Genomic DNA, 26,414 nt, shown 5'->3' on the forward strand with positions numbered 1-26,414 from the left:
AGCAAAGGTTCTCATAAAACGATTTTATTATTATGAAGGCTGATGGTAGTGGTTGCTTGCGACTTATTTCTTTTTCTACTTTTTTCAGGCTGCTACGGAGCCTAGCTGCTTCTGCCAATTTTGTCATTCTATATATATTATAGTAGTCTTTGATGTTCTGCCTCAGTTTTTTACAGATAATTTTATATTCTAAACGGTCTTTTCCTATATCTTTCAGTACTCTTCTTTTCTTCAATAGTTCTATCAGTAGCAAAACAGTAACAGAACGTAAAGTGCCTGGAAAAAGAGGAAGAGGTAGATCATCAATGAGATGGATGAATTGTGTTTGATCTTCAGAAAGTTGAAACCTCCAGAAAAGCATACAACAGGAGACTACCTGGTGAGGATGTGGCAAACCTGCGAGTAAAAGAGTGACCACACGGCATCTAATGCCCAATAAATAGACAAACTGAAATCAAATACTCACTTGATTTCACAAATTGACATTTTTACAATATTTCCCCTTTTTTTAAATTCACTAAAATTTTGCTCCGAAAGTTCTTGTGGCATTTTCTGTAGAGAAAACTTTATTGCACTTCAACACGATCAACAGATGTAAGCTACTGAACTATATCTACCGGGTAGGTGCAATTAAATAAAGTATAAGGTGTTTCGTTGGTAGTTTACTAGGAAGTTTTCTGACAACTGTTCTTACAGAACACAAACGGTATTATTTTCTTTTTCTCTCTCATTATATATATTGTTTGTTCTATTTCTGTTACTTTTGATCCATTAGCGAGAAAACGTATTATACGTTTTATCCATCAAGGTAAAACAAAAGTAATTTAACTCTTTCGGATCAAACAATACCGTAATACAACACTTAAAGTATACATAATACAACCTTTGCTTATTTACAGTTAAAGCGGCCATTTCTTAATCGTGTTATAGCCAAAATTATACCAGTGAAATTGTTATTTGTTGGCAAGTTTCAACATTTTCGCGAATACCAAGATAATGAGTACAAACTTAACAGGCGCGGAATTAGCATTTCTATTACTCATGTGTATGTTAATCAGATTAATTATCGGCGGTAAGCTGATCTAAATATCAGCTGTAGATTTGTTTATAATACATATAGCTGATATGTCGAGTGTTAATTTCCGGATCCTAAAATTTGCTCCTGGAACCGTTAATAATCCTAAGACAGTTGAATTACTCTCGCAACACATTTCGATTCCATTACCGCGGAAAAATGCTGATAAAGAAAAAAAAACAATATAAAATGCTCTTTGAAAGTTTCGCCAATTAATTTCGGCAGTGATGGAGAACTGTTATGCGTGAGACAATATTTGTTCTCAGGCCTCCAAAATAGTTAAAGATAAAAAGTTTGTCTTCAGAATAAAATCATATTTGAAACTGTTAAACAATTTGCTGTAGTGCGAGTCGATGTAAATGATACGTTTTTGCATGTAATAAATTTAAGGTAGACAAAGGTTAAATCGTATTCCGATTTAACCTATGCTTAATAAGAAAATCTAAATCATAAAGTTATGTAAATAAAAAAAATAAATAGGAAGAACGTTCAGCGTTCAATGAAAGTGGATATGAAGTTGAAATAAAGGCATGTCGCTTAAGCGGATTGAAATATCAATTTATAAATTTCTTATGAAAGAAGTATCGAATAAGATTTCTCTGCTTTTGAATCAACAAAAAAGAATAAAATTCCACTTTCGTAAGACTGCAATAAAGAAAAACTGAATGCAAAAAGTCGCTTTTCAAATGTACACTAGTCCGTGTAACCATTCTAAAATTAAAAAAAAATATATATATATATTTTTGGTAATTCTTCATGTAGCTTCCTCAGTGAGAGGGTGCAGCACCATGTCCTTCCAGTTCCCTCTGTTGGTGACTTTCCATTTAGTTTCTGTATGGCCATGTGATCCTGTCCATGATTTTATATCTTCAAGCCATGTCCTTCGTTTTTTGCCTCTTGATCCTTTTCCCATAATTTTTTCTTCTAAAACTGGTAGTATCCTCTGTCCTGCTGAGCCTCTCAGTACATGTCTCGCCAATCTCATCTTTCTTAATTGCGCTAATTAAGTGACATTTACGGGAGATGAGACATACATATTTCCTGGAAAATCCTGTACGTTATATGGCCTTTTTTTCTAGAAATTTTATCTTATGACTTACAATGCAACTAAGATTCCGCGTTCACTAGAGGGGTCATGGCAATCATCTCATTGCTCATCCTTCGAGAGAGACAGAGAAACTTTCAATATTGTTTACACTGGGTGTTCAATAATACGCATCTACTACTATGTACTACTCTATAATCAAGTAGCACTACTCACTGAAACCTTAAGCTGTTTCAATGTGTGGGAGGGACCAAAAGGATAAAACTACCAAAATTCGTCCCTCATTCCCAGTCCTATCTCATGCATTAATCCACAATGATGAGCAAATCACGCTTTCTGAATCAAATACTGATTAAGTCCTCGCTTAGATCGTTGTATTGTGTTTAACTTTTTTTTTTTTTAAACAGCATTCCCCCACTTCTCCCGACTTTCACAAGAGAATGGAGAAGGGTATGCTACTTTTATCAATAGATAGGTTATAACAAATTAGAAGTTAATAATTAAATGATCAGAAAGCATTTTTCCATGGTCTATTATTCTTTTCGAGTTCTCCAAAATGGTACTCGTTTTTCAATATTGAGAATTTTCCCTTCGTATGCTATCGTTCATTTTCTTATTAAATTTGTCTACCCACTCCTCTTGTAAACTTTATATCCTCTTAGTTTCAAAATTCAACGGGCTAAACTTTACCATCTTGAGGACGATGTTTGACTACTACGCAATGCAAGGACAATGCGGTCATTCATCATGGGCAAAGCCAGATGTTTATCGGAATTTAATTGTCTAAGAGATGCAGAGCTTGTTCGTATTGGATTATTGTGCCAATTTAATTAAGTGCTTATATTAAGGTGATATAAGCACTTAAAATGTAATGATGCTACATTTTAAGTGCTTATATCACCTAGGCCTAGAATTCTGACATTCTTTCTACATTATTTTGAGGTCAGAACACCACTCTGTTCTAAATTACCTGGACACTACCACAACGTTGTGGAATATCAATCAATCTTCATATGACACACGCTCATTAGAAAATAACAGCAAGCGAAATGTATTTATAAAAATATACACAGTCCAAGGAGATAAAAGAGAAAGAAAGACGGTGTGAGTAAATAAAAGTTCATTAAATGCAGTTTTTATTGATACAGCAATCATGATAGAAATGTAATGTAGAAAATATATGCATCCTTCCTGATCTCAATTTTGCTATCAAAGGAAGTACTTAAGATTGGACTCGAAAAATGGACTGTACTATAGTATTACTAAGGACGCCACATACCGCTCTTCACTTCCCAACTCCCCCATCCAGTCTATATCGCTTCGCAACTCGTCAAAAAGACACTTGAAAGCCAGCAAAGATGAAAGGCAAGCGAATGACGACATTATGAAACCTGTTTCCTTGTTAGAATAGATACTACAGTGCAATCTTAGTTTCTGTGAAACACGATCAGATAGAACTTCATACATCAGGAAATGCTGGATAGTAAGAGAGAAACGTTAATGCAAAGAAAAGCGTACAGCTGGAGTTGAAAAAAGTATCTGAAGTATGAATGACAATTTCTTCAAGCACCTGCCGGAAAAATGAGAAGCAACTTTCACCAGTCAGGTTAACCACAATTAATTCTTGTTGCCCTTAAAAGGGTGATCCTGCTAACCACGTAAGCTATAACTGTTTGTTGTATTTCCTCACTCCGGAGGTTAATGTACGATACAATAAGGCTAACTGATCTTTCCCTTTCCTGTCAGGATTGTTGGCAGGCGCATTTACTTACCACTCTTTCTTTTCTTTTTATGAATTCCGCAGACCAAGTTGCTTCCTAAAAGAGGGGCATGAATCACACTAAGTGTATTATATAATGAGGGTCGAAATCACTATTAAAAGATGTACAAGTCATGCATTAGAAATATATTTATAGATATTTAGCAGGCTTGGTAAAGAAGACGCAGAAACATTTGAAAGATTACAACGACCATTTAGACAAAATAGTCGTTGTTAGACAAAATGCTGTTGCCCAAAGTCTGGTCAGATTGGTAACAATTGCAGACTGCTCTCTTGACCTCGAGGATCTGGTACATCAGGAATCTTCTGCAAAACGTCAGACCGAAATAAACTATAGAACTAACCTTGAAGCCTTTTAATGAAAATCTTGGAATGCAGTTACAACTCCACAGTCTCTCGCACCTGGTTTCTGCATCACGCTCCATGAAATGTATCCGACAATTCTCAGTCAAGAAAACACCATTCCAGTGGCTTCCCATTCGCTTACAAGATTTTGCGTCATGTGAATTTTTTCTCTTTTCAAAAAAGAGATGGACTATCAGATATACCCGAGATGCAAGAACGGAAGTGGCCTGCTTGTGCAGAGATTTGTGATTTAATGTCTCAGAAAAAAATATTTTGAATCTTTTTCATCAATCCTCGTATACCAAATATAAGAATAGGTAATAGAATCGATTGGTACTGCTTCGAGATTTATTCCTAAATAAATATAGGCTTTTATCCGAATCAGTGCTGCATAAAATTTGTTTCCGCTCTGTTATTACAACTTGTATTGCTAACCTGAAGCATTCTGAAATTGGAAGCTTATAACGTATACTTATAATCAGCTAGCACTGGTGGGAGCAAAGCGTCTGTTGAATGAAAAATAAATTAGTCTTGAGACATCCCTTATGTCAATATTATATCGAACAGAACAAGCTGTTGGATTTTGTAAAAGCGTCTTGTCCTGCATTATTAATTATCTATACAGAACATACACGTTTGAATCCAAATATATACTCTGTCGCGGAATAATATTTCTTTCTACAAAATTCATCTGCCGATTTTATTCTACTGCAGTCTTAGAGATGAGGAAGAGATGAATTCTGGATACTTACTGCTTTAGAAAATGCAAGCTATCTCCGAAACTATAATAAATGTAAGACTGATGCGCCGAAAAAAAAAAGATGAGAATTATGGAGTGGAACGGAAATACAACGGTCGAAACAGATATTAGTGCTATTTATGAAACTAAATGGAGAGCGCGTTTGAATGATTGCTTTTGACTGGACAAGAAAATACGTAGAAATATTAAGAAGAAAAAAAAATGGCTGAAAGAGAACAGAACAGATGAGAAGATTTACGAAGAGAAAGAAAGAGGTTCTAGGAAATGGAATAACAGAGACAGCAAACTACTCGAAGGCAGGGGGGGGGGAGAGAAAAGGAGTTTAAGGAATCTTCAGCTCAAAGTAGAATGGATTTCGACATGTTCCTGGGTAGTACGTGGAAACTTTGAAGATTACCGAAACAATGGGAACCGAGGAGGACATCCAGATGGATTACCTTAATGAAATGTTAAACCAGGACGAAAAAACAGATAAAGAAAGAAATTACGAAAGACAGGAAAAGATAGATCGTCGCTCCTAGCAGGAAGATACTGTTATCACTGTGGAGGATCAGGAAGGCGATGAAAAATGGCAAGTCGCCAGGAACTGACGACGTATCTGTGGAGTTGGCATGGCAGCGAGTTGTGTGGAAGTGTAACGAATAAAGTTTGCAGGGACGTGAGAGCATGAAAAGAGGAGAGGCGTAAAATTGGAAGCATTAGGTTGTTATCCCATACGACTCAGCTGGTGAGAGAATTTTATATAAGAATAATACGGTCGGTAGAAAAAGAAAAGGAAGGCTTCAAGCTGGAATTTAAAGAAGGGAAAAGTCAACAATGTGACATTTAGTTGTTTGGCAGAGTTTACATCTCTTGACAGTTTAGAAAATAAAGAGGTTCAGCACCTGGAGTAATACACTTTCTAGTAGCGTTCACTAAACAAGATATTTATAAAGATAAACCTGATGATGAAAGAAAGACTACAGAATTCCAAACAAAAGTTAACAGCAGATAATACTAACAAAGAGGAAATGTAAAAGAGAGAAGAGAGGATAAAATGAAAACAAGCCAGAAGGAAATGATTAACTAATTTAAATAAAATCTTTTTAATCTGCAGTTTTAAAAAGTTAAATAATTAATCAGGTTAATTATTGTTTACCAGTAGTAAAAGTATTTGGTCGGCAGCGCGGAAAGCTTCTACTCAAGCGGTTGGTTGTAGCCGAATCCCACCGACTTGAACAAAGGACCATTTTTAGTCGGTAGAGTACGGCTCTGAATTATATAATCCGGGTTCGCTTAGAGTATTACTGCTCTGTAGGTTTATAACTCCTCGTGGATGAATCATCATAAAATTGCATTTCGTTAGAAAGATAAACGTGTGTGTGTGTGTGTGTGTAATATTATTACTCTTGTGCGTTGTAGTGGCGGTTAGCCTAGTGGCTATGCGCTTCGCAACCATATGCCTGGGGAAGGAGTGTCCTAGGTTCGATGCCCGTCGGTGAAGTGAGGAGCTGAAGGATCTTCCTCAGCAATAGCCAAGGGTCTTGGGGGTGTGGACAGTAGGGTTTTTGTGCGGGGTTTTTCATCCCGCAAAGCAGGCATATCGGCCTTAAGAACTCAACACTACAGACATAGGACACACTGGGGCGTAGGGCTGACCACCTTATCCTGTGAACGGCTTGAGGTAGATGATTAACAAACCCTCGACACCGCAAGGTAAAAGAGAGAAAGGAAGATGAGATTACTCTTGTGCTAAGTGTTCACACAATGTTTGCCTAACTAGGTTATTAACGAATAATTCAGGATGTAAAACCGTTTCCGTAAATATTTCAGATATAGAAAGTTTGATAAAAGTATACTTAAAACTGTCATAGTAGCCTGAACACCCTCCTTGAGGGTGTTCAGGCTACTATGACAGCACTACATGATTAAGTTTACATTAATACTAATAAAATAATTTATCAGCAATTTTCCTCCAAATTAGTCTATTACTTGTCAACACTCCAATACGGTTGTATATAACATTTCGTTCTTCTAAAACACTTCTGAATTAATCAATTCACGTACACCTTGGTCTTCCTCTGGATCTCTTTCTTACCATCTTGGAATCAAACGCCTGTTTTGTAACCTTGCCTCACTCATTCTATTTAAGTAGCCACACCACCTTAGATTAGCTCTGCTTACACATTCTGAATGTTAACAACTTCCCCAATATATATATATATATATATATATATATATATATATATATATAATGGCTCTCCATTCAGAATGCAGATGATGTGTTCAATATTTCTACCTATTTTCATGGTTTTGTTTTTTTAATGATTTTCATGTCAAATGTTACAGCTGTTATGCAATTTAGTTAGAGACCCTGAAGATTTGCACTATGTATATTTAGAAGCACATCTTCATAAATAGCAAAGAGCCAATTTGGATATCTCCGATTCTATTCTGAAGCTTAATATTACTTTCTTTCATAATGTGATCAAACGTGTAGATAATGTGCATGTTATATCAGTTGCTTTAATATAATCTCGTTCTAGATGTTTATCAGAAGCTTCCAGATCCCTCGTAAATCTAGAAAAACGTTTAAGAGGCATATAACTTTATGAAAGTAGCAGTTATGAACGCAAGCTTAAAAAACGAAGACTTGCAATGTTCTTCTGGAAAAATAATGATGGTTCATGTGCTACAGTTGTAAATCAACGCAACAGTTCCACAGTACTTTAATGATTTCTTAATGGAGAACACCATATCCGAGGCAATGGCGAAAAAAATTACAGCTATGTCTAGTAATGGAGTTTCCCTTCGAAAATCGGCCATCCGTTAATATGACCTAAATACTGAGAGTGAATCTGGAAATTCCAATTTTCTCGGTGTAGGCAAGCAGATAGTAAGCATCACTTGCACTAGCATTTCAGCCCATTCCATCAAGGTGTAGAACAAATAAAGATCCGAGTTCTATATTTGTAGTGAGAAATATCTAATTGATTCTTTTGCAAGATGTGAGAGCTCCACTTTGTAATAAAACTAAAAATCTGTTTCGTTTGCCATGATTTATGGCTGAAATAATTTAAGCTACGAGGCCAGTATTTTTCGTCTGCTATTTGCAGAAGGAAACTTTGCCATTTCTGTGCGAGACAGGCTAACTCACCTACCGCTGAAAACAATTATAAAGATTCCTAGAAGAAAACAACAAAATCAGAACTAGAAAATCAGACGTTATCTCCATGTTAACCAAGCAATAATTTTTAAATTAGAATTACACCATTTTAATTAAGGCGCGAGGAATGTTCTCTATTAGTATTTTCTCTCAAGCCGATGCATTTTTCTTTGAGGAGGAAAAAGGTGTGTATGCGTGGGGGAGGGTGAAATTAAGAGTTTACGGAAGAGATTTATGTCAACTTTACACACATACCAATGGTTGGAACCTATCGCACGTTTAGCATCGTGGATAAGCTAATTGTTAAATTCGGAAAATCAGGTACGGAGTGAATGGGGAACATTTTTCGAGCAACAGAAAGTGGTTTGCCACAAACTTTCAAGAAAATTCATGCCAAAGTGGGATTCTAACCCACTGAACTTTTGAGTCTAAGGCAGAGATAGGGTTTTTCAGCTGAAAAACTCGAGCTAGCCAAAACGCTAATGGCCGTTATTTCGATTAACCTTTAGGTCCTTCAGAACTAAGAAAATTCAGGATTCACCGATGCCAATTACCTATTTCATTGCGGAAAACCAGAGGCAATATTTGGATAACTAATTTTTAAAGTACATTATCCCCTGACTGGAAAAAAATGTGCTTTACTCTATGCTTAATATTTTTGTTTTCAAAATCACTCTAAAATTTAATTTATCATAAGCCGTTTTTATTAGATTAGAGACAATTCGTTCCTGTTTCAATACAGATATGAAGAAAAGTTGCTTTCGACTAGTGTGTTGTCTCAAGCATTAACAATCTGAGGATCCAATTTATGCTTGAAAATTTTCGTAGATACTCAGTTTGACATTCCAAGAAGGAATATTAGTATAATTCTTTTACAAACTAAAAAGTAATTCCATTCTCTATTATTTTTATTATAGAATAAACACATTAAGCAATTAAGTTCAGGAGGGGGGGGGGATAAATATTCAAAATTTACTTCATTTTTATCCAACATGTTAATACTAGAGAAATTTTATTTGTCTATGCAGTTAACGTCTTGGTATAAAACACAGTCGGTACGTTAGGGGGGGGGGGATATCCTAAGGAAGTTTATAAATCTGTTTCGCTGATGCAGGTTCAGCACTGATTACCCGTGTCTAGATTAACCAAGTTGGGAACACGAGTCTTGACATGTGTACTAACTGCGAAAAACGGTTATTGAGTCGGTAATTGCATTTTAAAGCAGTTGGGAGAAAGTGCCAAGAACGATAAGTACACTCTCAGGTCTTTGACCTTAACAAGTGCCAAAAAGAATTACATTTCTTGGCAGGGGGTACAATATCTGAGAAAAATCACAATTTAGCAACATATTCCATTAAAGAAAAGTAAAGAACGTACATTAGAGACTGTTCGGGGGGAAAAGCAGTTGTTTTATAAATATCCCCAGCCAGTCAATTTTGGAACCATTCCAACAATTAAAAATATTTTAGACAGCTGGCCATTCATAACGCGTGAAACCAAACATCCACTGACGTTCGAGTCTTCGCAGGCATCTACAGGTATACAAACATGGCTGGAGATAGAACAGAGAAGACTCTGTTCTATCTCCAGATTTACAAGTGAGCAGGTTCTAGCTTTACACGTGTGCGACAGCTGTATAGTTTAAAATAAATAGGGAACCACACGCATGGAAATGATCCGGAACAATAAATTTTTTTTTTCATGAATACTATTCGTTTATTATAGCATCACTCATTCACAGTAAACTGACCTGGAACCGATTTGGACATAACTGACCTAAAAACCTAAAAAAACTTACTAAAGATTCCAAATAACACGTTTCAATAGCATCTGCCCGCCTCAAGGCGGACGAATAACAAGCAAAATAACGAATCTAACAGATAACTACCCTAGTGACAATTCCATCATTTTCTGCATTACGACTTTAATCAAAGCATTAAAATCTCAATTGTTTTCTAATAAGTGCCCTCATCTTTCATTACGTGACACACAATTGCCTGAGTTCAAACTGCCTATTTCTAGTCATGCAATAATAAATGTATTGTTGATTTGTCAGTGGGTTTCTCCATCTAACTTCATGTTCTCTTTGTGTGAGGACAACAGTGGAAAATATTTACAGTGATGCTGGTGACATGTTAACGCTAGTCGACTAATCGATAGGTCACCTGGTCACGACATGTTCACTATCTAGACATCGCTGTGCGTCTATCGCCTGTGGTACTGGTCATCAGTAATGCTGTAGTCCACGTACGCTAGCACGCAACACTAACTACACACTCAGGTATACACGCAAACGCAAAAAAATAATGTTTGGGTTCCACACCGGAAGAAACTAATTTCGTTATTAAGTTAGCCCAGATTGGCTAAGGCAATGAACTCGAATGTGAACTCTTTGTAGTGAAACAATTTTGATTTCTACAATCAATCACTTTTCTTCAAAAGATCAACTGTCCTATCGGTTTTGGAAAGGAACTAGTAGTCAGGAAAGATACCTGCGTTTATTCTGTATACATAGCTGACAACAAGAACTGGATTAGCACAAGTTCTTCGTGTTTTATGGCCTTTAGGTTTAATCTTTTTTTTTATTTAAGCAATCATTTTTTTTTCGGATTCTTCCAGTTCTTTAAAGGATTGCATATCTATCAATAAAAGATTAAAATCACATTTTTTTGCAAGTGTTTTCACAATATTATTTCAACGAATCTTATTTGCGTACTTTTCATAATATATCGTCATATAGCGCCTTCATAGGACAGTTGATAGGTAACGACACCTTCTGGATGGAAGAACAGAGCTCGACTCCTGTCAAAGTGCAATGGAACATTTTTCATCCCACAAAATATGTAAATTGGCCTTAGAGTCCACGCAGTTTACAATCACCTTAGGCACTTTTGTTATAGTTTAAACACCCGACATGTATCACAATCGGCAGTACTGATAACAGCAGAAGTCAGACGGTTAGCAGTCTTTTAATAATTTAAATTTAACAAATTCTAAATTTCCTGAAATCAACAATGAAAAATAAACTTTGTAATCATCCACTAACAGCTGAATGCTACTTCGCTTTCAGCTGGGTAATATCAATAGAAAGAATCCGTTATTACTCATTTCAGTTAAAAATATCCTTTTCATAATAGAAAAATGGAGCAAGAAAATATTTGTTGAAGCGAAAGAAAATAATGAGATATTAAGCTCCCTTTGCAGCTAAAGAGATTCAAAAACTGCCAGACAAAAGATATTCACGTGAATATGGTGTGTGTGTGAATAGATTTATTTAAATGCCTGTGAGATTAAATAATTTATTTAGTAATTGAACTATACTAAATGCATGCAATTATCAAGTATAATTTAAAGGAAAATTTCTTATGAAAACTAATTTCTGTATCGTACCGACTTGTATATCTACCTACACAATTGATAATTCTCATTAAAATTTCTGTAAGAAATATTTTAATCAACTTTCGTTCTTACAGTTTGTCCTTTCAGTTAAGTTACCTAATTTAGGACAGAACAGCAATCGTGAGAGATCCCAAATTTGCTACAATAGGAAGTTAACAAGCGCGCACACAAAAGAAAATAATGGTGTCATGCAGAAAAAAGCAACAAGTACAATTTTCAGTTCACCGAAGGTCCATGCAACGTTAACGACGGAAAAAGTTTAGAACGGATTACGCTAACTTTTATCCGAAGCGATATTGATTTCGAACACGTCGCTACGGTCATCATAGAAACAGAGTAAACAACGAACAAACAAAGAACAGCCTTCGCGGTCCGTGCACAAGGTTCGGTTTAGTTAGCATAATCTACGACCGTTACAGATTAAGTAAGATTGTCTCACCCGGGAACGTCGCATTCTTGATTCCAAGCGGCAGGACACCACAGATCATCTTGAGTCGCATATACGATATTTTCCTGCTGATCGGTTTCCATAGAGACCGTTAAACATTCCCTATTCGGCGACGCTTTGGGGGTTATGTTACGGAAGGAACGCTACTCTCAGAGCTCTTTCATTTTCACGCACTCATCCACATCACTCGGTAGCCTCCGCGGCTTATTAAACAGGCCGGTCTCGTTAGCCTGGCTGGGGATCTCCCGCGACCTGATTGACGTGGCAGAGTTGAGAGATCTCTCCGGCAGACAGCTCGCGTTCTTCTTTTTCATCTCTCTCCTCTCGTTCGCTGCGACTGCCCACCGTAAAGAGTGTAGAGGGCGCTAGTGTCTGCTGTGCACATGAAAGCTGCTCTTAGTTTCGACAGCTAATAAGAATCAATGAATCGTTGCATGTACACACTGACGGGGGAGGGATTACGAAGGGGGCTACTTGGGACTTGCTTTTCGCGGTTCTTGGAAAACCTGGAACTTCGGCCACACCGTCATATTGCACACGTAAATATCAACAGACTTCTTAAAGTTGAATAAAAGAGGGAGGGAGAGAAAGCAAGAGAACGTGCTGGGACAAAATTGAAATCGTGGGAATCAGACTTGAAAAATATTTGAAAATCAAAGCTTATGACTAGTCAACAACTTTCATCGATAAAAGGTTTCAAAACTGATTTTTAAAATGAATATTACGCAGGACAAAAAGTTACAAGTGAAACTATAATGCAGGAGAAATATGATAAATCAACCGGTTTTCAACAGCTGCACTGAAAACAAAACTCGTGGGTAGATCAATGCTTATTTACAAGCCGGAACATTCTCAGGGATCTTTTAGCAGTAATTAATGTTTAATATAAATTCTTTAATGAGATGTTTCATTTGCAGCAGCTATTTTTTTTAAATGACAGTTCTGTAAAGTGAACGTTTATTAATAGAAATGGCAGAATCCAAAATCAATGCTAATTAGTAAAACACCATTATGTCTCGTAAACTATTCAATGTAGTATTACAAATTTGAATATGTTTTACAGTCCATTGTGCAACGTTAAAATTCTATTTAAAGGTGACTGTTAGGTGTTATCTTGATAATTATACACGTGAAATTTCAAAGTCCTTGGACAATAAAGGGAATTACCTCCTAAATGTTTATTATCGCCTCTAAGTTGGTTCTCCTGGACGGTACTGAATCTACCGACCTTTTCACATTTGGAAGCATCCACATTTTTTGTGTATTGCAATTGCAGATAATTCAATTCATTTCTGGTATTATCTTTAACTGAATTAATGGTTATCTATGTCACAGGAATCTTCAACCTACAAATGCCATGTTTGGAGAAAATCGTAAAGAGAAGTCAACATAAGTCGAGAATTTTCATAGTGAAAAAAAGAGTATTTCCATTTCCCCTCCTCTTCGGATGCTTCTTTGTTACGGCATCTCGTCCTAAGAAAGAAGCATCCACAAAGCAATGTTACTGATTTGCGACACACAACTCCTTTAAGAAAACAAAAACAAAGTAAAGCGCACTTGACTAAGAGGCTTTCTTTGAGAGGGGGGAGAGGGAGGGAGCAGGGTTCCTGGAAGCCTCTTGAATCATCACTAAACGTTTTTTTGAGCATTCGCGCCTATTTCACAAGCTTCACATTCAATTTAATTGACACAATTCTCTTTCGCTGGACATACTGAAACAGAACAATGTCAAAACATGACAGAATCATAGGAGGCAATTGCGACTTGAGCAATATGACTTATAACACAGCTCCACGATCCTGTCTGAAAACATTTCTGAATATCACTTGCATGTCTGAGAGCTTTTAGATGATACTTTTAGATGCTTTTTTTTTTCTAATGTTTCCCCAACGATTCTATGAACATTTGTTTGAGTGACATTAAGAGCATAAGTGCTCTGCACACATCCGAATTGCACGTCATTAGCTGTTTTTAGATTAAATAAGAGACTTGACTATTCTTTATTAGAATGGGAATCCCGATAAAGAATCGTCAAGAAAGAAGCAAGCGAGTTTCTACGACTTAAGTCAAATACGAAAAGAAGTTTTCCCTGATGTTAGTTCTTTCCTTGTAATTTCTGAAGTCATTATGTAAATGAATGTGTACGATGTTCTTACTCTCCTCTAAGTTTTAAGCGAATGCAGAAGTTACCAGGACTGATTAAAAATGTTATTTCGGTGTATTCGAGAAGACAGTGTTATTTAAATGCGATCCGACTAGAGGGTTCGTAATTACCATTAGTTTCATAGTAGATGATACGAATGGGGACCAACCACTACCTTAAAATCGAGAAATATCTGAGTGCTGAAAACATATATTAGTCTAAAATTCTATCATTGTATATTTAGATATTTTTTCCACGATTATTACTAATACTCGTTGCAGAGCAAAACACATTATCATGAATAATATCATAAATACAGATACTTTCAGTAATTGTTGATTAAAGTATACATTTCTGAAATTCATTTAGAGAGGGAGGAAGTAACTGTTGCTCTTTATAAGTTCCAGTAACTATGAATTGATCCTTGAGAGGATAAAGTCGTGTTTCGAGAAAATATACAGTAATATTATACATAAATTATTAATTTACGTTATTTCCGCCTTATCTGACACTCATGTTTATCACAATTACAATGAGAGATAGTTAGGCTAATGAAGAATAACTGTCGCCATTAAAAAGTTCAAGTCTTATTGCTTTCAGAGTGGGAAAATCGCTACACCTAGGAAATTAATATCATATCCAGTATCATATAAAAGATATATCAAATATTCACCATATTTATATGATACATGAAATAATCTCTGACCTGCATTTATATAGGTAATTATTTTGTAGGTGTTATTTTCGGTCACATGTTTTCAATGACAAGCCAAATTCATTTCAGTTTGTTACTGTACACATATCGATTCTCCTTCAGAGGAAGAAGACTTTCTATTTGAATTTCAGCTTCATATTCATCGTTGTATGACAAAATTTGTACATACTGAATAATGGTTCCGTATTGAACTGGTATCTAACTGTAGAGCTCCTTTGTATTACAGAGAACGCACATCTACAGGGGTAGCGTAACAGTAGAAATACAAGTGGAAGTCAAATATTCAGTCTTTTTAGATTCTTCAACATCACCGGCATCCACAAGATTCAAGAAAATTTACAGTAAATAGGAACAAAAGAAAGTATACATCAGTATATAGTATATATACTGTTTAGAGTATAAAGTATATATACTGTATATATATAGAGAGAGAGAGATTGAATACCAATCTTAAAAATAGAATAACCTTAAGATGGACAATAATAGACAAGGTATTAAGTCGCTTATCCACCATGCGTTAAGACTAACTCGTTAAAATGTGTTATTTGGCTTCAGAGGAGGATTGTTTCTTATGGTATGTTGATCTTTACTGCAATCAGAAAAGTTATCACCCCAAAAGAAACTACCAGTGCATTCGAAAAAAAGTAAATTTAGCTGGTCACATTTTCGTTCAAAAGCGAGACCACTGCTACTTCTATTCGCTTAACACCCACACAGATCTCAATGGCTAGCTAGAGATTTATTACACCCTATTGTCAGCCATATATCTTCTTTCGTGTGCACCTACAGTTCGTATCAGAGACAAATCAATAAGCACGCACAAAAATAGCCCGATATTAATGGAAACTGGAGAGCGTCAGTTATACTACTGAACATGCTGTATTGAGTTTCATGTTTTCTTATAGTTTTCGTGCACACAGTAAACTATTGACGAGAAGATGAAAAAAAAAAAGGTTAACAGTAGTAATTTCTACGAACGGCCTCTCTTACACAGAGAACTGGAATCATTTAGATAAGGGAGTGACGTTGGACCATTTATTCATAAGGAAAAGTTATAAATCAACTGCAGAGGAAAGTTAGTAGTCACACAAACGTGGTAGGAAGTCGAGCGCGGCTTCAATTGTATACGAAGTCTCAACTTCTACATCTAGGAAACGTTAGAAAGTGTGCATTAGTGAAATAATTCACAAGTAAGCGGGTACAGTGGCCAACGGAAAACATTAGGACACGCTCCGTGTGCACCACACTTACTGGTAAGTGAGACTTTTACGATTTCATAAAACCAGTTGTAGACGTAGATAGCTTTCCGTTGTATTAAATCGATAATTCGGTATCCTTATAGCTTACTCTGCTCATTTTCAAACAAGTGAAAAGTATTCAAAGAGAGAAACGTTGAAATAAAATGGACGTATTCATGTGTGTTCCCCTCCTCCCGAATATAGATAACTGCAGCCAATTTTGTTAATTCCTTGAACAGAAAAATAAAATGTTTGAGTGCGAATCTTTCTTAAATAGCACTCATTTTCACCTAATTGCCTTGGAAAACATTCTACCTAATCAAGTTGGTAAATATGATTCAAGAACATTCATAAATATCTCCAAATATAATCCCGCTCGCCTCTTATAGACAGCATCTACAAATCAAGAACATTCATAAATATCTCCAAATATAATCCCTAAGGCAAAACATAAGTCAAAACCGCTCGCCTCTTATAGACAGCATCTACAAATGCATTTTAGCTGTGATAAAATTAAATCGATGCAATGGTCGCAGAATTTTTTCTGTATTTTCGTAACAAAAAAGATGACACTAGAAGTTAAAACGCTCAAATACAGAAAATGTATAACTTAGAAGAACAAGATGATTCTTCTGTTTCGTCATATGCGATCATACATTGGAACTTCGAGATGAAAATGCGAAAGTCCCCATTGAACAAATTTCCGATTTCTATACAACTTTCCAAAGTAGGCATGGTTTAGTTTATTCAACATCTAGAATATATATGCATGTTTTATGCAGAAATCTTTAAGATTCCGATATGATAAAAAAAAAACTGAATTCCATAACATGTATATAGTGCATAATATTACTGGGCCGCAAGTCCTCCTTTCATGTCAAAACTCAGAATCGAGCAGTTCTCTTAAAAGCATTTTCGGTAAACATACACAAAGAATCAATACTTGCTTGCCTAATGCTAGTAGTTTTCTTACGAACTCTTTACCTTTTCCTCCCATATAGTCAAATCCATACAAAGAAGTACCGCATTTCTGAACTCGGTGAACAGTCTGCAAATTTTCAGACTGGTGATATCAAAGTGACAAACTCTGAAAGAGCTGCAGAATAAAATTGATATTGTATTTGTTAATTTTTCGATGCCATTGTTGTCTTTTTAATGCAGATGTGTAGTCTTCGATTGCTTAGCCCGTCTTCGCACAGAAGAATAAAGAATTTACACTGTTTGTCTGGGTTCGACCCTTGTCAATCACAAGGCGTACATTTATATGAAAAAAGGGATTTGCCATATAAAGGTAAATTAACTGTGCCAGATAACTTACTTTTATAAAATAAATTACACTCATAAGGGAGTGGAGGGTATATTGAAAAGAAACGGGAATGAGAGATAAACGGAAGGGTCATAAATATTGACGAGTACAATGGGATAGTCTATAAAGTTTCCCGCATGCTGGGATAGATGGACTTAGAACCTGGAGAAAGCGCTTTAACAGAAAAGAACCTAGAATGACGGGATGCATAACAAGTGCACATTCTGCTCCCATGAAATAGATGAACATCTTTCCCCTCTTCTAAGAATAGTGAAATTATGTATGAATACCTTTTAAGAAGTTAAATTTAATAATACAGTATCTAATTTGAATTGGTTCATATCGCCCAGTTTGAATACTGTATGTTGCTTATATTTAATATGGATATTATTTCTGGAAAAACTCCCATGTTACTCCTCTTAACAAACTATTATATTTGCGGCTATTTTGCCTGCTTCTTTTTAGGAGTGCCCCTGTTTAAATGTCACTGGCTTTTTACTCACGGATTCTTAGGGCATTGTAGATGCATATTACCAACAAATATATGTAGCATAATGGAAGAGAAATTTACACATACCTTTTTCATTGGTGTTGTGGCTTGTCTTCTTTCTGCGGTGTGTAAACTGCTGCAGTTATGGTGTTTTGGAAGGAAGTGTGTGTGTGTGGGGGGGGGTCTTAGACAATGTGGGAGAATTAAAATAGAAAAAAAAACTTGTTTTTTTGTATAATATATAAGGGATGGGCGGAGCGTTTTTTTTTTTTTTTTTTTTTTATATATGATGGGAAAGGGATTGAAAACAGCAACTGATTTTTTTTTATGGGGGGGTTGTGGGAAAAGGGGTTGACGGAACCCCAAAGGAAAAAACCATCATAACATACATCGCACAAAGGAGTTCCGTCAACTCCCTTTCCCCCAAATCCCCCCCCCCATAAAATCAGTTGCTGTTTTCAAACCCTTTATAAAAAACGCTCCGCCCATCCCTAATAATAATAATATATATTATACAAAAAAACAAGGGTTTTTTCCTATTTTAATTCTCCCACATTGCCTAAGAACCCCCCCCCCACACACACACACGCACTTCCTTCCAAAACACCATAACTGCAGTAGTTTGCGCACCGCAGAAAGAAGACAAGCCACAACACCAATGAAAAAGGTATGTGTAAATTTCTCTTCCTTTATGCTACATATATTTGTTGGTATAATATATATCTACAATGCCCTAAGAATGAGTAAAAAGCCAATGACATTTAAACAGGGGCATCCTAAACAGAAGCAGGCAAATTAGACGTAAATATAATAGCTTATATTTAAGATGCATTATGAACATAACTTATATGATACAAAAACTTCTGTAAGAAATTTGGGAAAATCTGAAGGGTCGATTAAGTGGGAAAAGAAAACAAAAACTGGGTTAATTTAAATATCAGTAAAACAAGAGTGATAGCTTCTGGCAGGGTGGATGTATTTATGATCGAGGGAGATAAAACAGATGCGGCTGTTGAAAGTTATGATTTACTGGAGTCTATAATAAAAAACGATGTTCAATGTGTAGTTAAAATTAAAAGAAGAAAAGCTATGGAGGAAAAAAAACAAAGTATGACAAAAATTAAGAAAGACAGGTTTTTATGGGCACGAAGTTAGAATTATTAAAGCAATTGTCTTTCAGTAGTCATGTATGAATGCGAAAGCTGGATCATTAAGAAGAAAGGCAGAAAGCGACTTGATTTATTTGAATTATGGACGCAGAGAAGACTATTAAGAAGAATCTCATGGAAAACAAGAATGACTAACAAGAGACAAAATTCTCCTGGGAAGCATTGATTGATAAGCAGCAGCTAATGTACTCTGGATATATTATGCGAGCAGATGAATCGCTGGAAAAAAGCAATTATGTTAGAGATGGTCGATGGAAAGGACCGGAAGTGTTAGATGGACAACGAAGTACTTACCAGCATGAAATTACAACTTCTGAAAGAAACGGCAAGAAATCTTGTGAGTAAATTCACAAGATCACTAACAGTTAGAAACGACTGATGGCATACAACACACATAACATAAATAATCCTATTAATGTCGTATTTTAATATCTCATTTCGAAGTTTCTTATATTATGCAATGTTAACTAAATGTCTAAACAGAAGAGAATTAACTGGTATCATTTTGTTTTTGAGTATTTAAACACGCTCATGGAAATATTCGTAAAATTTTATCTAACGGCATATGAATTGTTTCAGTGAAAGTTTTCTTCCAACCGCGGATGCATTAAATTTTCATTGATACTTTATCAAGTACTGCTTTATGATTGTACTTAAGGGGAGAGAAAAGAGTGCTGAAGCGAACATATTATCAAATATTTACATGGTAGTACCTACGAACGATAGAATATGCGAAAGTTTGATTCTTTCTCGGATGTATTATTTACAGTTGAAAGTAAATTTGTTGTTTACAGAAACTTCTCTCATACGACTTGGCGAATTTTGAAATAGGTTTGTCTCGCAACCAACACCCTGGGGTGTAGGCTTCTTTCAATCCCACAGAGCAAGAGAAAGCGGATAGCGTGTGGGGGAAGGGACACGCAACCATCTATCTTACATAAGAGAAAAACTCTGGGCAAATATTTTATCTACGATAGAATTTTCTTCTTCCACACACAAAAAGGCCAAGTATTAGAATGATACATTCTGCTTCGCGGTGTGACCGGTAATAAAACGCCAGAGTGGAATAACCCAGTGTGCAGTTCCGGACCCATGACTTTTGCAGTCCAATATAGAAGCACAAAAAAGCTGAGCTGTGGATGCAGCAACAACCTGACCAGAAACAATCTTTTGTTTTTTTCTTTCTGGCACCTGGCCAATCCATTTAGGACCCACTGATGTGATTTACGACAAGAATTATATATGGCGTCTCTAATATTTGTCACTAGAGGTAAACTTTTTCCGGAGTTGCCAGCCGAATTCTGAACAACGCCAATCTATAAAGGTTCGTTCGAATGCCAACGTGAATTGTCGGCAGTGGTGAGTGGGAGAGACAGCAACGGCTGTCGCCCACGTTGTATGATAGAGTTCACTACGCACAAAGTAGGTAGTTGATATATTTCATTTTTATCACTATCCATTCTGCTTCTGATAGCGTACCGTATAAATCATCCCTAAACAGCAAAAAATCTTGAGCTTATACTTGCGACGTTACTTATCACATTAAAGTTCAATGTTTGCGGGAAGAAAAAAAAATCACGAAGGGAAAAAATTTGAAGAAATTAAGTAGCAACAACATCGATCTATCTCTTATTACCTACTCATTTGTTTTTGGCAGCATACGAATTATAGCTTAACTTAGTTCATATCCTTTGTTATTAAACCAAATTCACAAAGCGATAGTAATTAAAATATCGTTAATATAATTATCATAATCACCTCCGTTTTTTTCTGTAGTGCTACTTATAAGCAATTAAATTTTCATTAACATATACGGTGAGTCTCCATTTGAAGGGAAAACTCAGACGAAAAATTCTCAAGAAGATACATTCATCTTAAGCAACCCATCTAGTATTATTCCTTCATCACATGCAAATTATATTAACCCACAAACGTATTTTAGTTTACTTAAAGATCTCGCATTTATTTGCTTCGATTGCTATTCAAAGTAAATGTGGGATGACTTGACACATGCAAGTTCTCAAAATTATTATACAGGAACACACTCAAGATTTATCCATTACATTCATATTTTGCATATTCTAATACTTATTAAATCTATGGCAATTTGTTGATATTAAAATGAGAATTATGTTTCAACTATTACATAATCCTGACATGATCTCTTTTCTAAACAGGATTACGGTTATGCGACTAGCCAACAAACAGATACTCATAAGTCAGTGAATCGAGGCGACTCCAATACAGCTTATGGTCACTAGTTGGAGGAACAAATACACGATAACTAAGTGCTTTGGATAAACATACCTTTATAGACTTGTCAAAAATATGTAGCATAACAGACTACAAATCAATTGTTATAACAAACATTTTCACTTGAACTTAACTTCATCTTATCATATTGAGATTCTTATTCAGTAAATGGCACAGTCTTTATTAAAGCAATATTCATTGTCTTTCATATTACAAGAGAATATTATAACAATGCGTGCCAGGGATTCAAGACCTGAGTGTCAATGAGGTTTTAACCCATTTTCCTTAACATTTATTTACATCAAAATTAATGTTTGTGATTATATTTCAATATTTGAAGACAAAAAGTTAATGAACTTGCTTGTTACTGGACTGAGTCCGCAACACAATGGATATACATATTTGGTCATAAAATACTTAAAAAACGAGGACTGTTTGTGGTTATGAGACCATAGGTTTTTTAATTGATACATATATTAGTATAATCCCTTGATTCCAGCCTTGACAAAGCTAGACAGTCGCTAGCGAAACTAGTAGGCGGGATTATACTAATATATGTATCAATTAAAGAACCTATGGTCTCATAACCACAAATAGTCTCGTTTTTTACAATGGATATCTCTGAATCTATCAAGAGATTAATCCAAATTATGTACCGAAGCACCGACTACTCATTCCATTAGGGCCTAACATGCTGTAGCTACAGTTCTAAGCGTTAAGTTAAATATTTATCGATTCGTCACTTTGATTCGACAGAGGTATTCTACAGCACACAGCATGTTAAACTTCAAGCCCTACTTCCAATTCATTAATTTCATTAATTTTATTTAAAAAACCATTTCATACGCAAAAAGTGAGCTACGTACTGAGGAAAGAAATAACATTTAATTGAGTTTCAAGTAAATGCGTTGTAAGTAATTTGAGATCTAAAATAACAGCAGCAAACAAAACACTAACCAAAAATAACATCGAGTACCGCTTAAAAATTGAAGTATCTGCCTACTCAGCACGTGACTTTTAACTTTTTAAAATGAAATTAGTAATTTTTAGGATTAAACTTAATCGCTGTATCGAACAATATTAAGTTAACGGTAAACAAAACTGCAGTTTTATGAACTTCAAAACAAAACAAAATTTAAAGTTAATAATTATTAATAAAGTTAATACATTACAATTAATGAAGCAAACAAATAAAGGGCTTCAACGTGGCAACGAAAGTCAAAAGAAGGGTTAATTTCCAATTTATTTATCAAAGATTAATTCAAAAGAAAAGTTTTTATAAAGAAAATAAGCAAACTTTGACCGTTTCTTGAATACTTGTAAAAAAATAATGGATATTACCTTCATCCTTTGTCATAAAACCATTGATATTATTACTAGCAACATCATTTTTTTCGCAAAAGTCTTGATAACTTCTGCATATAATCATAGAGAAATATTAGTAGTTCAGGACCAATTAATTGAAAACGAAGATTCTCCACAATAAGATGCTGTTTACTTGAACTACGGAAGGAACAACGGCGTAGTGCTAAGTCAAGCTAGCCTATACAAAACAATCAGAAGAATCGCTGCCTATTTGTTGGAAAGACTTCCATTCAAATCTCATCTAGCACGCCAGGAATGCATTTTCTCATCCTCAAATCTTCCACGATTCACATAAAATAAATGTTGTCAGCACTAAAGATCGAAGAAGACAAATATTAATTAGCTAGCTATTTAATATTACTACGCTCAGCTGTTAAACTCAAAATTCCTACATAACAGGTATTTATTGACCCTACATGCGTGACATCGCTTACAATAAATAAGAGGCCAGATAACCCACTTTTAACTTCAAGTCAGGTCCTAAGTTCCTCGTAAATTTTAGAACACTCATATTTGTCACTAGGCACTCCCCCCCCCCAAGAATATTCGGGATTATTTAATTGTGTCATGAGATGTCAGGCATGTTAAATCGATAACTTCGTAGGAGAGCAAAGATAGAACTGTTTACTTTCATATCATTTCGCTTCAATGACCAAATGCTGTTCAAAATAGAAAGCAATATTTCTACTGCAACTGAAGTACTAGGTAAACAAATAGATTCGGTTGAATGATCTCTACAGAAAATTATTTAAATGAAACAAAAGAAAACGTGAGTATCAACACTTCTCTGAATTGGAAATTTTTTCCCTTTGAATAAAATTCTATGAAATGCAACGTCTCCTAATGGTGGAAGGATATTTATAGCAGATTCCTATTAAAGATCGATCTCTTGAGAGTCGGAAAACTCACAAGAAAGTATAACCCAGTGATGTTTCTTTTAATCTTCGAAGTTTTTTTTTTTTTTTTACAGGAGATCTGCAATCAGCAATTATTATCACTTTAATTTATAACTACTTACATATCAGATGACCTTAATACGACGAGAGAATCGTCATGTTATGGTCATCATTTAGAATGGAAAGAGAATAAAAACAGCATGTCAAAGTATCATTAATTTGGTCATGATCTGTGCTCAAATAAAATATCAAACGCTACATAGTTCTGTTTATGGCTAGAGGTTAAATTCAGTCTATCATTATCAAATTCCTGACATGTACCCTCAAGGGGGGGGGTAGAGGATATTATGATAGTACTACATGAAGAACTTACATCATTACTAACTTCCTATCTACGATTATTCCTCCAAATCAATCTATCTGCCAAGACTCGAACATTATCAGATCTTATATTTCTATCTTCTTAGGCACTTTTTACTTTATCAATCCACCTATGTCGTGGTCTTCCTCTGGGTCGTTTTCCTGCCAACCTGGCAGAGAACACTTGATTTGCTAATCTTTCTTTGCCCATTCTGTTTAAGTGACCATACCACCTGAGATTAGCTCTGCTAACGCATTCCTGGATGCTGACAATGTCAAGTTCATTCCTAATATCCTCGTTTTAATATGATATTGCCATTGATGCCATCTGTTCACACCCATAATCTTTCTCAGGACTGTCATATCTGCGGTCTCCAGTCTTTGGTCAAGTGTTTTATTTCTAACCCAGCTCTCAGATCCATAAATTTAAATTGGTTTGAACACTCTTTTGCATACAGCTAATGAATTTATTCAATTGACTTCCTACCATACCAGCTTTGTCGACTCTGTTGTCTATTTCCATATTTAATTTACCATCTTCACTAAAAATCGTGCCTAAGTAGCTGAAATGTTTTACCTGTTCTCCATTCACGATGCAGTTGATATTTTCAATGCTTCTGCCTATTTTCAATGTCTTTCTCTTAAAATAATGGCTAATCATAACACCATTCGTGGTGAGTGATGGCGTAATCAATATTTAACAGTATTTTAAATTAAGGAATATAACTATTTGATTTCTGGCCATGAAAAACAAGACTAACTTTGATGTTCCCCTTCCCACCACTACTTCCGGCTAGTAGGATAAAGGTTGATCTAATTAGTGATACTTTGACATACTGTTTAAGTTATTATAATATGTGACCTTAATGTGACGGTCGAAATGTCCAACGTAAAGAAAAGGAGAAACATTAAACGCCCCCGCTCTTGTTTCTTTATAGGTAGCTGTATGCGAGTGTTGCATGACTAAATTTATATAATATCGTTATTAAAAACAGCAAAGAGAAATTAGTATAAGTTATTAATATAAATGAATAACTAAAGAACGCAACTATATGTTTTATTAGACTGGGTAGTCACAGCCCTATTAAACCATAATTTTACCTTTACCGTAGTTATGGATTCGTGATACAATCCCAAAGAATTTTCGAAATGGTTTGAAATATTAAGATCAATTATTTTCAAACCTAAGATGATCTACTCAAAGTCGTTCAAATCTGCTAAGTGGTTTCGCTTTCACATTTATGTTTAAATGCCTAAGAAAATAGCAACGCAAAAATACTGAAATAAAAATTAAGCTACGTAACATTTCGAAGCAGAGTCAATATGTTAGAGAATGTTGCAACGACATTACCAAATCTGAGAAACTTGCTCGCATCTTTATACGTATAATTAAAGGTTATTATTAAGTATGTCATCAACATTCCAATATCTTTGATTAAGCAGATTAAAGTCATTGAGGGATTCCTCAATCGTTTTAGTGAGTTTTAATTGTTCCCCACCATCCCTTGATATTTAGTTTCACTCCATGTTTCGGAACGAATATTTTCCGAGTAGCTTCCTCAGGAAATGAACTTAACTGGATGAATCTAAGTGACAGATGAATTTTAACGACTGAGTGGGATACCACCATCCCACTCGTAAAGTTTCAGCTTGATCTCTAGAGCAGAATTTCCGGATTATCAAACCCTTATACATTGGTACTAATACTAACGTACCATAGGTTGACAACCTTTTGTGGGTGGGATTCAAAGCAAGTAATTTCTGTTGTCCTGGGTCCGAAACTCATCGGTGAAATTTTTCGTCTCCTCGTTAAAACATCATGAAATTGGCAAAATGATTATTCTCATTTCAAATAATCATTTCTCGCTAGTATTATGAAATTTAATGAACTTTGGTAAAATAATGAGAAAAAACTCATTATCTTAGCAAATTTTTATTTTTTGATTATGTAAAACCTTCTTTGTCGCATGATCAGCGGATAAAATCTGATAAGCTTAATCATGTCATCGATTATATATAACCAGCAATAATGGCATCTTTCGATGACTGGATGCAAAAGAAAGGTATGAAATGCAGGGAAATCAAGTCAAGATTAAACTATAGGCATCAAGGAATTCAGAATTAATGCCTATGCAAGTTACTTGGTGTCATTACCAAGCGCCATACCATAATTTTCTTTGTTTCAGTAGGATACAAGTTCAAATTCCGCCGTAGCATGAATGTTTGTCTTTTGAAAAGACGATGCTTTTCATCGCCTGGCGTAATATTACCATTCTACTTACTAAAGAGGACTTAAGTATCTTGAACAACTATCGTGTTTAGTCTCTAATGTAAGGATACTGGATTATCTAACCCTTAACCCTTCTCGCAGTCTTAAATGATGCTAATGTGTTATAGGTTCAAAATCTTTCGCGGGTGGTAGCATCAGAAAATTTAGCTATTAATTAATACTTTATAACTAATAAAATAAATAATTCTTTAG

The 26,414-nt window shown here is 35.3% G+C and overlaps 1 protein-coding gene across 2 annotated transcripts in view; it reads right to left on the minus strand.

The window, feature by feature from the left end:
• The window catches only part of LOC150092689 (tumor protein p53-inducible protein 11-like), a 158,000-nt gene that overhangs the window by 114,102 nt on the left and 17,484 nt on the right, over window positions 1-26,414 (minus strand). The window contains exon 1 of one of the 2 annotated variants that reach the window (XM_090414464.1): window positions 11,989-12,252. The exons of the other annotated variant lie outside the window; for it this stretch is intronic. Coding sequence (XP_090270590.1) covers window positions 11,989-12,080 — 92 coding nt within the window. The 5' untranslated portion in view covers window positions 12,081-12,252. Of the gene's footprint in view, window positions 1-11,988; window positions 12,253-26,414 lie in introns of those variants that run through there. 2 annotated transcript variants of the gene reach the window in all.

Source organism: Typopeltis vanoorti, chromosome 25 (genome assembly GCF_054136105.1).
Source record: "Typopeltis vanoorti isolate ZY-2024b chromosome 25, IOZ_Tvanoo_1.0, whole genome shotgun sequence".
Lineage (NCBI taxonomy): Eukaryota > Metazoa > Arthropoda > Arachnida > Uropygi > Thelyphonidae > Typopeltis > Typopeltis vanoorti.